This window comes from Marasmius oreades, chromosome 7 (genome assembly GCF_018924745.1).
Source record: "Marasmius oreades isolate 03SP1 chromosome 7, whole genome shotgun sequence".
Taxonomy (NCBI): Eukaryota; Fungi; Basidiomycota; class Agaricomycetes; order Agaricales; family Marasmiaceae; genus Marasmius; species Marasmius oreades.
In genome coordinates, this window is record NC_057329.1 from 2,836,864 (window position 1) to 2,849,392 (window position 12,529).

The 12,529-nt window shown below is 47.7% G+C and overlaps 3 protein-coding genes across 3 annotated transcripts; 2 read left to right on the forward strand and 1 right to left on the reverse strand.

Moving 5' to 3' along the window:
• Positions 1 to 1,373: 1,373 nt before the first annotated feature.
• On the reverse strand, positions 1,374 to 4,374 carry E1B28_011651 (uncharacterized protein). The gene is made up of 3 exons (XM_043156708.1): positions 3,980 to 4,374; positions 1,438 to 3,921; positions 1,374 to 1,381 (listed from the first exon to the last, which is right to left on the reverse strand). The coding sequence occupies exons 1-2, from the start codon at positions 4,116 to 4,118 to the stop codon at positions 2,642 to 2,644; spliced, it is 1,419 nt and encodes a 472-aa protein (XP_043006501.1). The 5' UTR covers positions 4,119 to 4,374; the 3' UTR covers positions 1,374 to 1,381; positions 1,438 to 2,641.
• A 384-nt stretch (positions 4,375 to 4,758) lies between these two features.
• E1B28_011652 (uncharacterized protein) lies at positions 4,759 to 5,949 on the forward strand (the record flags this gene model as incomplete). Its single annotated transcript, XM_043156709.1, has 5 exons — positions 4,759 to 5,010; positions 5,069 to 5,220; positions 5,275 to 5,413; positions 5,477 to 5,867; positions 5,924 to 5,949. 5 exons carry the CDS (start codon positions 4,759 to 4,761, stop codon positions 5,947 to 5,949), a joined length of 960 nt encoding a protein of 319 aa, XP_043006502.1.
• Positions 5,950 to 6,398: 449 nt separating this feature from the next.
• Positions 6,399 to 9,406, forward strand: E1B28_011653 (uncharacterized protein; the record flags this gene model as incomplete). Its single annotated transcript, XM_043156710.1, has 14 exons — positions 6,399 to 6,512; positions 6,566 to 6,754; positions 6,839 to 6,858; positions 6,910 to 7,076; positions 7,139 to 7,275; positions 7,334 to 7,382; positions 7,454 to 7,738; positions 7,795 to 7,801; positions 7,858 to 8,004; positions 8,058 to 8,133; positions 8,196 to 8,373; positions 8,427 to 9,074; positions 9,135 to 9,171; positions 9,229 to 9,406. The coding sequence occupies 14 exons, from the start codon at positions 6,399 to 6,401 to the stop codon at positions 9,404 to 9,406; spliced, it is 2,232 nt and encodes a 743-aa protein (XP_043006503.1).
• Between the last annotated feature and the right edge of the window lie 3,123 nt (positions 9,407 to 12,529).

Here is a 12,529-nt window from a genome sequence, read left to right on the forward strand (position 1 = left end):
TACTTTGAGGAAGAGCTTGAAGGGAAGGCCAAGGTATTTGCACATTTCTGGCGAGAGTGGTGGTGTTTGGCCAGCTGGGTCCAACGTCCAATGATAGAGGGGATAAGGAGTAGGAAGGACAATCAAATAAATGGGTGTAAGTAGTAATTGGCGTCGTCGTCGTTTGTTTTTGGATTTCTGAAGTGTGCCTGTGAGATCGAGCTGAGGGAAGACGAGCTCCGACAATGTTAGGCCCCATATCAGCGGTGTCCAATAAATACTTACTGTAGTTGAAAAGGCCTCCTCCAATGAGATGTTATGGGCGTGGAAAACACTCAACGCTTGTGCGAGCCAAGCTGATCGTTCGCTGGCAGATTCTACTTCTATCTTGCGCCCATCTCTGAGACGGAACCTAAAAAAAGATCAGTCAATGAAAGTCAATTTGATAAAAGATCACCTTGTTGCTCCATCTGGCATCCGTTGCCGCCTTCTGTCAAGACAGCCTTTCCAACTCCACCACCATACATTCTCGAAGAAAGCGATTGTTGAGTTTGTCAAACCGGAAATGACGTGGATGTGACTGGTTGCCGGGATATCGTCAACCATCTCGAACTGACTGTTATAACTAAGCGCAGCAAGAAACCACCGATCGTCTTCCTTGCTAGCGAAGTATCGGAGGACGACGTCTCCTTTCAGGAATTCCACGTCGGAAGGAACTATGCCATCAAAGGCTTGTTCCGGCCAATGGTAACATTTTGGCCCACTCGGTCCATGACAGAATCTTCCCTGTGTAGGGTCTATCCACAGCTCGTTTCTTAAACATCCCAAGGTTGACTATGGCATTGATTGGTTGACAGTAACTATCAAGACTATATTGTCCACTCACCCTCAGTAATTCAAGATAAAGTAACCCCACCCATCCTAGGCCCCCCTCGATATGTGCAACAGGTACAAGCTCTGTGAGTAGATTATCGATGAGAGCCTCAGAATTCTGTCCATGAACATACCTCCACAAAATATCAGCGATGGAACCAACGACTTGTTGTAACCAAAAAGTGGGATTTCCCTACCAGATCATTTCAATTCCCCCCTGTAACATAATCGAAACAATTCATAACGTACCTGAGCCAGTCCTTAGAACATCGCGAAAAGTCTCGTCTCCATTCCTGCCGAATTCACCTGTGAGCGTACTGGTTATAGAACGGCTTCCTGCTCTTACCTTTGTTGCATTTCGCCCGCGATACGTCTTCACAGTGTATTTGCTCTCCCCAAGCCGGCCACAAATAATAATCTGTGCAGTATACAACGCCGCCTCCGTGTCATCTTTCCCATTCGAGCACAACTGCCAAGAATAGCAGATGTCTTTGTCCTTAAAGATGTCGCCTCGCTTGATTTCGGTGTACTGGGGTGCGTGTTATCAGAGTCTGACTGGACATCCAGAATTACCCAGATACACACCTCGGAGAGTTCTGGTAGGCCTCTTCCAACCTTCGTCCTCTTGTCTCGTGTCTGAATGATAGTTTGATGTACCGTGTAATCGTTGATTTGGTCTCCTCCGACATTTGAAAAGTTTCCTCTGCCAATCTTGATTTTAGATGCACCAGTGAAAATTTCCATTTTCGTGGACCGTGAGGTGGGAAGTCTGGTGTATGAAAGGAAGGAACGGATGGTGATCGTGGTTGTATAAGGATGAGGAAAACGGGGCGACATGTGCACTGCCGTGACACTGATAGATCTAGAGGAGACATCACGGTTTGCAAAGCCCAACTCAGTTCCATCGTTCCCATGAACTGAACACAGTCGTCAGGTGCACCGTTTTCCTTATAGATGTCCACCCTGCTCGATTTCGGTGAACTGAAAGATGGATTTCAGAATCGTATTCAGCGATTAGCACCGCAAGAGACATCGCAACTCTGAAATGGAAGTTCTGTTAGCCCGAGCTCTATTAGCTCTATTATTGTCCCATCATGCAGTAGTGACTGATCTCGTCCCATGCTCATGCTCCTCTACCAACTTTATAAGACCTCGAATGGAGCGGCAATCGGTGCAACGGAATTGAATCGTCTGCATCGCCCCCGACGAAACTGCTTGAGGAGAAATCATAGCCCAAGAAACCAACCAAAAGTAACTGTTGTGAACGGCTTTGAATTGTGAGAGCACCACCGCCAACGACAGATGCAATGAGGCTATCTTTGTAGGGACTATGCGGTGTGCTTCAAGTAAGTATTGTGTGGGATATCGCGAAGAGATTGTTTGTGGTGATGGCAAACGATACAGCGAGGAAAGTGAGGGGGTGCTAGGCGGTGGAACGAAGTCATTTATGGCAATATTCAATAGAATGTGGTTTCGACATCGTGACCAGGCCTGTAGTTTGGTTCGCCGTCGTATTTGCCGTCAAGATTGATAACTGAGGACGTGCGCGATCGAATGAAGATAGTATAGTCCAGGCAGCAGATATCAGGACTTGGTGGAACATATCAATGTTGGGCAAGTTGGGTTGTCCTGCCTCCCTTTCTGTTTAGCATGACTGCGCACAGCCTGATCGCGTGTTACAGAACACCCGCTTGTAATGATTTAGAAGTTATATGTGATACAACAGTATCCCTCTTGCGCCTTTTTGATCCACAAATGACCACCAATTCGCAAAAACGAACGTCCAACCTCATGCGACGAGATACCGCCTAACCAAACCGTCATCACAGACGGTCCAAACCTCCCCACTGATTGCAACAATATCTCGAACCGAATCAATCTCCCCACCCGTTAGTTCTGCATAGGGCGTCACCGTAGCCACTTTCGTTGCTATGTCTACGGAGATCGCAGCAATCCAAGGCAATCCATCTGACGTGGCTACAGCTAATCCGAGTGAAAGCGAGGATTGGTTGGATATTGGATGTGGGAGGAAAGAGAGGGCCTCGATGTTTGCGCCGTTCCTTTTGAAAGATACCAGATGAGTCGGAAGCTCTCCATCGATGAGGTAGATGCTGACAATCCCGTTCACCGTTCCTGTAGCTAGAAGTCTAGGCGTCGAATCGGATTTGGAAGAAACCGCGATAGAAGTCAAAGCTCCTCCAATAGACCGACCGGATTTGAAGAGAGGCTGGTTAGGAGGGGCAGTGGTATTCTCGTCAGGGACATTCTGGTTGGAGGCTGATTGATCCGCCGAAGATAGTTGGAGGGCAAAAATCTCGAAGGAGCCGTCCTGGAGTGCGCAATAAAGCGTCTCTGCTTCAGGGTCTAAAACCATTGCTGATAACCCACTGCCACCATGCCTGATCCTCCTGTCTACGACTTCGCTCCCACTGCTGACATTCCAAGTTCTAACCGTACCATCTGCGCTACCCGAAAGCACAGTTCTCCCTCGGTCAAGGGGGTTAATCGCTACTGAGGAGATAGGACGTGTATGGGCCATGAGTGTTCGAGCTGGAGTCGGTGATGCTGTTTTTTGAGACATAGAGGAAGGTGGTAATGGTTCAGCGGGCCATATGCTCATCGTAAAATCTGCACCACCTGACAGTAGGACCCGCGACGATGGAAAGAACCGTAGAGATGTGACCGTGCTTTTGTGCGCCGTTTTCTTCCCTAGAGCTTCAACCAATGTTTGTCTTATATGCAGCACCTCTGCGACTTGTGGTTCAGGATATTTGACGGCAGTTCGGGGTGGAACGATGGGATATAGATAGATGGATCCATCGAGCAGTCCGACAGCAAATTGAGATTGGTCTGGAGAGATTGCGAGTGAGGTTATTCGACGCGCTTTCGGAGTTTCTTCCAAGTGATAATGCTGGATGGGAACCAGGAGTCGTACGGAGTCGACACCATAACTGCCAGATTCGTCATCGCGCGACAACTCTAGTTTCCCTCGAAGTGATTCCCAGGTTACCTTATCCCGGTCTTCTTCATCCAGAGTGACACGTATCCTGTCGTGTATCGAGTCTGAACCTAACCAATTGCGCGGTTCTTCAGACGATGGCTGACTGACTTGGACTCGAAGGTTTACCTTGGTGGTATCGCGACAACCAAACTTCCTCTGATGGGATAATTCCTGACCATACTTCTTGTATAACCGTGGTGAAAGCGGGTTGTATGGTTATAATCGGGACTTTCACGAGCCCGTCGTCGACATCGAGTATAGTCATGATGGTCGAGTGGCAGAAACAATGAATTCCCACGCGTGAGTAAGTGGCGTCGATGAAGAAGCCTAATCACGATGAAAAGCATTGAGTGATTGTTCGGAATATTCTTTAGCAAGTCACTCTCAGAACAGACAGTACAAACCGGCAGCCAGTGTGCGTCGTCGACGCGGGGACGGTAAGCGGAACCACCTATTTGACAAATCTGCCTCAGTTGCGTCGCGATTGCAAGTAGACGGGTAACTTGAATTTGCGAGGTAACGGCTTACGGGTGAGGCTGTCCGGACGGTACTCAGAATTGGGTATAACGGCTTGTCGGCAAGCGGACTTCTGAAGGTGTCAACCAAGAAAGGAGGGTGCTTGAGAAGCTCCCTCTTCCTCAGCCGTGCCGCATCGACGCATCCTGAAGCTTGAACTCTACCCTCATAGCCATGGCCACACACTCCCACAGTCCTCCGTTGGTCCCAATGTTTAAATTCCTCCTTCACGAAGGCGTAGATAAGCAAGCACTGGCTTCTCAACAGCTCTAACTCAACAGCTTCTGTGGGATGCTGTCCACACGGAGAGCTGAGAAAACACCTGTTCTTAAAAACAACAGCTTCTTGACAATCGGTCTCTTACTTTTCCGAAATCCTCCCCCCCGACCATGTCTATTGAGAAAGAGCCTGTAAACGCAGGCGAATGGACTGCAGAGGATACGGATCTACGAGCAACCTCCTACGATGGGAGACCAAAAGTTGAAAAAAAGTCTTTGCTATCCAAAAACCGAGCATCCACAGCAACAGATGTTTCCGTCACCGTCCTTAAATCTCTGCGGGAGATAGCGCAGGCTTCGGGAATGATACCATATGTCGGTCTTGCTGCTGCATTAGCCTTGGAAATTGTTACCGCTGCTCAGGTGTGCAGAGAACCACACCCTCCATCCGCGTCTGTTACTGACTGCAATACCCTAATAGGCTGCAAAGGACAACAAAGACTCCTTCAAACAACTGGTCTATGATACTTGCTCGCTCGTGGCGAACATCTCCGCTGTCTGCAAACAACTTATGCAATCCGAAGGTCAAAAACTATCACCCATGTTAAATGAACACCTGAAGATGCTCAAAGAGTCAGTCGTTCGCATTTGAATGATTCATTACACTTAATTAACCCTTCAACGCAGCACTCTGGCTGAGATTAAAGTCTTCGCTGAGAAGCGTGCTGAAAAAATGTACTGGAGGCGTTTCTTGTCCGCAAGATCGGACACTGACAGAATACGAGAGTTTCGAGAACGACTTCGCCAGGCCCTGGACGTGTTCGGAGTGAGCAGAACTTGTTGCCTTGCTTTGTCCAAGCAAGTTTAGCTCAAATAATCACCGACATAGGTTCAATCCCACATAACTGTTCGTGAATCAGTGGTGCGCATGGCCAGCCGTCAACAGACATTTCATGACGATTTGAAAGAACACTTCATTCCTCGACAAGAAAGCCCTGAACCATACTCTTCAGAGACTCCGAAAAGTAGAAATCCTTTCACATCGGTCGCACCTTCCACGAACAACCATACCGCCTCCTCAGCACCTAGCTTTGATGATGCATTCAAAGATATGGATATGTTGTCTTTCGCGACTATCAGGGGATCTGTAACGGTTAACAACATCAGTGGTAATAGTCATATTACCGTGAATAGCCAACCGAAGTTTCGGTCCAAAAATGTTGGGAACGTCTTTCATACAACGACGGTCAATTCGAACAATACTTTCCTCGTAAACGGAGGTGTGTATCGGTCTTGGTTTTTTTGGAGATGGTTCTCATTGAAAGCTATTAAACAGGAGGCCGCCGCCAACAATTCTACTAAATTGTATACTTGCGTTTTGTCCAATATAACCGTGAAGCCTTTGCCCTTCGTTGAAGAGGGCCCCACCTTCCCCGATTTTCCCCGGATCCGTCTCACCATCACCATTTCTCGTGCGGATAGCAAAGTAATCCTGTGTCAATGGTCATGAGAACACTTTCTGCCAGGCAGCTTCTCCCGCAAGATTGCTACCCCGCCATCCGTACGTAGTGTAGCCCCTGTCACAATGAACTGAAGTCATCTTCGGGTTACCTAAGCTAAAATTACGTAGGTTCAATATCTGAACAAGCGCATTTACGTCGACCTCCATGTGCATGGGAGAAGTTATGTCACAGAAGCCGCGAAACGCGGTCAACTAGCGCTCGATGCTCCTTCGGTGCTCACACGATAAGCGGCATTAACAGTATTATATGACCCCTCCAAGCAATACAGCTTAAACCTTGACCACCATCATGTCTCCCACTAGTATTCCAGATGTTCCAAGCACTGCGACCGCGACGCAGGGCACTCCTCTTCACAAGCCTTCTTCCTTCCAGCATCCACTTGATCCTTTGACACCAGATGAGGTACGTACCTCTGGATCACACAACAGTACTTACTGCTAAATTAGTTCAACTAGATCGCCGAAATCTCCCTGGTCATTCGACACTATATTGCTGCCGAAACTAAAGTCAAAGCAATCAAGTTCATTACTTGCTACCTTCTGCCTCCTCCCAAGAGAGCTGTTCTCTCGTCCCTTGGAATCCCGCTCACTCCGGGAGGCAAGCCGGAACCAGCGTCTACAATCGTGAGGAAAGCTGAAGTTGACGTGAGTCTTACTCTTAGGATTTAATTATCAGTCCGGAACTAACTAGTTTGATCATCATGTGCCTTTCTGGTTCTATCGTTACAGATTCTTGACGTGGTCAACGGGTAAGCAAACCACCTGATCGAAGGTCCGTTTTACATACAGACCTTTCACAGAGGGGCGTACAATGTTATAGCGGCATTGAAGGGCGACAAATGGCAGGTGGAAACGTTTGAACCACTTCCAGAGGGTTCGCAACCCCAGATATCCCCAGAGGAGCTTATCGAGGCCGAAGTGATCGTTAGAGAAAACAAGCGAGTACAGGAACTCGCGAAAGCTGTCGGTACGTCTTTTACGGTTCGTAAGAGAAAGTACGCTCGATTGCCAACTTCTCCTTGTTTTCAGGCGTTGAACCGCATCAGATCTGCTGCGATGGTTGGGCTATTGGATATGATGAAAGGTTTCCGCACAGTAGTCGTGTTCAACAAGGCCTCGTTTTCGCGAGGTTCTCGCGACACGATAATCTCTACGCTCACCCACTGGTGCGCAACTTTTTCCTCTCGATGAATCGCTTTCTTATTATACTATTTCTCCCTGTAGGATTTCATTCCAGTCATTGATACCAATACCCGAGAGTTACTGCATATCGGTAATTGAGATCGTTTCACGATTCCTTGCCTCATACCATTCGAAATGCTGAAATCCTCTCCTTTTCTCGAGACTTCCCGCCTCACTACTCTCCTTCTCCCAATGGTCCGGTGTTGTCGGTGAAATCCACCGTACCTCTTCCTCTTGAGGAAGACACGCTAGAATCGTGCAAGAGGGAGAGAATTCCTCCTCCTCGCAAGGCTTTTGATTTCCTTCCGGATCTTATGGCCGAGACGGAGGAAGGGGGATTCAAACCGAGGGAGGGATTGAAACCTTTACATATCGTGCAGCCTGAAGGTGTGAGCTTCAAGGTAACCGGGCACGAACTGGAGTGGCAGAATTGGAAGATGCATGTTGGTGCGTTTAAATGCGTTCTTAACTCCTAGATCATCTCATGCTGATGGTTACTGTAGCTTTCAGGTATACAATATCCAATTTAAAGCTCTTATCGTCAATTGGTCTAAACGTTGTACTAGTCATCGTGAAGGCGTGGTGCTTTCTACGATTACCTATAATGATAATGGGGAAGTCCGGCCTCTCATTTACCGCCTCTCTTTGGCCGAAATGGTAGTCCCTTACGGTGCAACGGAACATCCACACCCGAGAAAATTCGCGTTTGACACGTACGTTACCTTCTTCCCCTACGCGCGACTGAGCACTAATGATTCCTTTCTAGGGGTGAGTACGGAATGGGCACCATGGCTAACGAGTTATCCTTGGGGTGTGATTGCGTCGGTAGCATCCACTACTTGGTATGCACTGTGTTTGATCCTATTCATGCTCCGGATTTCTGAAGTGTTCTTTTAATTTTTAGCCGGGTGCTTATATCGGACATAATGGAAAGGCAATTATAATCAAGAACGTTATCTGTATCCATGAAGAGGACAACGGCGTTCTCTGGAAACACACCGATTATCGTCCAGGCGGTCGTGGCCACACCGCGCGCAGAAGACGTCTTGTCGTCAGTATGGTTTGTACTCTAGCCAACTACGGTAAGGATTGACTGTTGTTTCCTTGCTTTCGAAACTCTTACCTATCCAAACAGAGTACATTTGGAACTATCACTTCTATCAAGACGGAAGTATTGAGGCCGAAGTTCGCCTAACCGGAATCTTGCAAACATATGTCTCCAAACAAGACGAACCCAGTCCATTCGGTACTACCGTCGCACCAGGCGTGAACGCTCATTACCACCAACACATCTTTTCCTACCGCATCGACCCGATGATCGACGGTCTCTACAACTCCATCGTGGAAAGTGACGTTCTCCCCCTCCCAGAACCGACGGGCTCCTCTTCCAATTACGCCGGAAACGGATTCACCATTCATGAGACCACTTTGGAAGCCGAAACCGGCCGTAATTACGATTGGGAGAAAGAGAGGAGATGGAGAATCGTCAATCCTGCAAGGAAACATTATTCGACTGGGAAAGCTGTTGGGTATGGGATTGGGATGAAGGGTGGTATTACGCCGTCGATGGCTAAGGATGATAGTTGGATTATGAAACGAGCTGGGTTCCTCAAGTATCCGTTTTGGGTTGTTAAGGATGTGGAGGAGTACAAGGGAGGGAGGATGTGGCCTTCGGGAAAGTATATGCCTCAAACGAGAGATACGCCTGATGATTCGCTGCCGAGATGGGTGGCGGGGAGGAAATCGGTGAAGGAAGAGGATTTGTTGGTGTATCTTACGATCGGTAAGTGACTCTCGCGCATCACAAGTTGCTTATTTGCCAAATATTTTTACTCGTACCCAGGCACAACCCATATTCCCAGACCGGAAGATTGGCCTGTGTAAGTTCAAATATCTGTGTTTTCATCTTTTCCACTTGTTAACGAGCTGTTATCCAGAATGCCCGTGGAACACCTGAATATTACACTCAAACCTCAATCGTTCTTCGTTAAGAACCCAAGTATGGATGTTCCAAGCCATCAGGATCTGCGTAGTGTTCCTGCTTTCGGCGGTCAGAATACCAATACCGGTACCGCCAGCAATGGGTCTAGCACGAACGGATCATCTTGCCATTGAACGTTTTCGACAGTCATGTACTGATGTAAAATCATTTGTCAATAATCTTTCATCGACATCGAACCTATCTTCCGTTAAAGACATGCTCGAAATACAGTTTTAGTCTCGTATTCTTCTCGTTATCTCAGGAGGAAAGCGGTGGTGTCCCGGAAACGAGTCAGTCTTGGGAGAGAAAGAGATAGGAGCAGCGAATACTTCATGGATCGGCGGAAGGTGTCAGGAACTGTATCCATCTAACTAGACTGAAAGGGAGGAGGGGAAAGTCGCTGTAGGAATCACGGAGGACTGGACTGCATGGAAGGAAGATGCGAAAGTGGCCGGGCCACGTGATCCCTTTTCGTCGTCATTTGACCATCTTGCACTAGTTTCTTCCTTGGCCTTACCAGCAATATGTGGTGGGAAGCTATCGATAAAATGCATAAAGTCGTCCTTAACTGTCAGATGGGCAATGATATCCCTTATCAACAGGACTTCGGAGCCAATCTTTATTGATCCCGCTGTCCTACATCCGAAGTTCCATGGGACGGAGATGGATTGAGGGTAGAACTTGTGAGCTTTTAAGTTCTAACATCTTTGAGACAGAGATGAATCAAGTTCTCTTGTGACTCTTGTGTGTGGAACGAAAGCAAACAAACGAGTCCGGTGACGAGCACGATGTCCTTGAAATTCATTCCAGCTAAAAAGTTGCCGACGTGTCCAGCTTGTGGGAACGAGTTGTACTTCTGCGCCCGTGTCATCTCCTCCATCAGTGTCATGGCAATGTTCACATCTTGAGGGCATCCCTATACAGTTTTTTGCCAGTCATCTGGCCAACCTGCCATTCCTACACAAACACCACCGCCCATCTCTTCCTTCCTTCACCCACTAGACTCCCCTCCCGTCGAAATGGAGATTTTGACTGGAGCATCCAAAGTTCGGGTTGGCAGAGGGAACTTTTCAAACGTTGGAAGAGACCAATTCAACGATTACACGATCCACCAGACTATCGTTCAGACGCGAGACAAGAGGGCGAAGATTAGCAGGGGCCTACCAGAACTCTCCGAGGTGTGTATCTGGGTGGTTCTACCTGCTCAGCCGGTTCTAATGACACCCTCCCAGTTCACCGAAATTAAGCGGGGCGATATCGTTAAGGACAAAGACATCTGCTATCCCAGGCGGTTGCGCACGAATGGAAAGGATGACACGGAGGTGGCGGTGTATATGGCACAAATCATGATAGATGGCCGGCTTGGGGAGAGCAAGTACACTGTGAAGACATATCATGGGCAAAATGCGACAAAGGTAAGAGCAGGAAGCCGATCTATAACAAGTATGCTCACGGCTGCGTTCGACAGGAATGGAGGCGCGATTTTTTGCGATGTTCTAAAGACTGGCTCAGGTACACTATGAATGCTTTTGATTATGTTACACGAGGATTGAAATGTTTTGACGGTAGGGATGTTCCCCTTTTTGGTTACAACAAGTCGTCGGTTCCTTTGTTGATATTCTGTGGAGGTACAAGTTCACTCACAGAATTCTGAACGTCAAGTCTCGTTAACACCTTACTTTCAGAGCTCGTACCTATTGCACATATTGAAGGTGAACTAGGATGGGTGGGGTTATACTATGTTGAGCTACTGAGCGTGAGTGGACGATGTAGCCTTGATAGTCATCATCGACCGATCAATGATATAGTACAGCTTGGGGTGTGCAAGAGACGAGCTGTGGGTGGACTCAATCAAAGGAAGATTTTGTCGTGTACCAATTGGGCCAAAACGTCGTGATTGGGTGGTTGAAGACACCAATGTCATGGTCCCTTCCGACGTGGAATTCCTGCAAGAAGATGTCTTCATCCGATATCTCGCCAGCAAGAAAGAAGATCGGTGGTTTCTTGCTGCGCTTAGTCAAAGCTGTCAGCTTGAACTACTAGACGATATCCCGACAACCAGTCACCACATTCACGTCATTTCCGGTTTGACAAACTCGACGATTGCTTTCTTCGAGAATGTAAAGTGGGAGAGTTGGCATTGTTGTTTGAGCAGTGGGCAAGAGATGCCAGAACGAGTAAAAAGGTGATTGTTCGTGCACAAAACATTGAACGACCTTCATCCTGATCTGGGTTTAGGTTCCGTCTCCGAGATGACCGGCGCAAGATAGAAGTAGAATCTATCAGCGAACGAAATTCATGGCTCACACAAGCGTTGAGTGTTTTCCACGCTCTCAACATCTCATTGGACGAGGACCTTTCCAACTACAGTGAGTGGTTGTTGAGCACTGCCGATCTCAGGCTAACGTCAACAGAGTTGGTCTATTCTTGTCTCGAGCTCACAGGCACACTTCAGAACTCCAGACGCAAACGACAGCGACGCCAACTCTCCCCGCCCATTTATTTGATTGTCCTTCCTTCCCCTCACCCGCTTCATCATTGGTCATTGGACCCAACCGGCCAGATACCTCTCTCACCAGAAATGTGCAAATACCTTGGCCTTCCCTTCAAATTATCTCTCGAAGTGTATCCCTTCCAAGCGTCCTGCCCAACCAAGATCTACAAACTCATCCATGATTACCAAACCGCGAGGAATTTTGACCCCAAAACCACGGATTTCGCACGATCTTTTGAATATCCAAGATTTACAGTCGCTCCTGCCGAAAATCGCTTCCAAGAACTTGTCGAAGGTAGATTAAATTATTATCTTCAGATCCGACCATCTTTACTCATAAGCACATGAACAGAACACAGTGAATTACCCCCAGAATTGGACGCTTTACTGCCACCAAAGGTCAACAATTCTGAAGAACATTCGGAACGTAAGACACCCTCGCTTTAACTCGTACTCTGATCACTGGTATTTGTTGTCACCATACAGCCGTTCCCGAAGCAAACAAATCCTACGAAAACCATGGGGAAGGTGAAGAAACTCTTCCTTCTTTCCGTCGCACTAGTACTTCCCCGGATTCTATCCCTTAGAGCAAATTCCCGAAGAACTAGACGATTCCTTCTTGCTCGAATTGCTGTTCGATGAAACCGAAGGTAAATTTCTACCGTTCACACTTCTAGGTTCCTATTTACAAACATCTCCTGTGCATCAGCGTCCACGAAGAACATTGAAAGAACAAATTCTGCACCTACTCAAAATGGTGAGC

Coding starts and splice junctions, on each gene's coding strand:
- E1B28_011651 (XM_043156708.1), bottom strand. CDS start 4,118: ATGACTATACTCGATGTCGACGACGGGCTCGTGAAAGTCCCGATTATA. Junction 3,922..3,979: donor GTTGTCGCGATACCACCAAG/GTAAACCTTCGA, acceptor GCAATTGGTTAG/GTTCAGACTCGATACACGAC.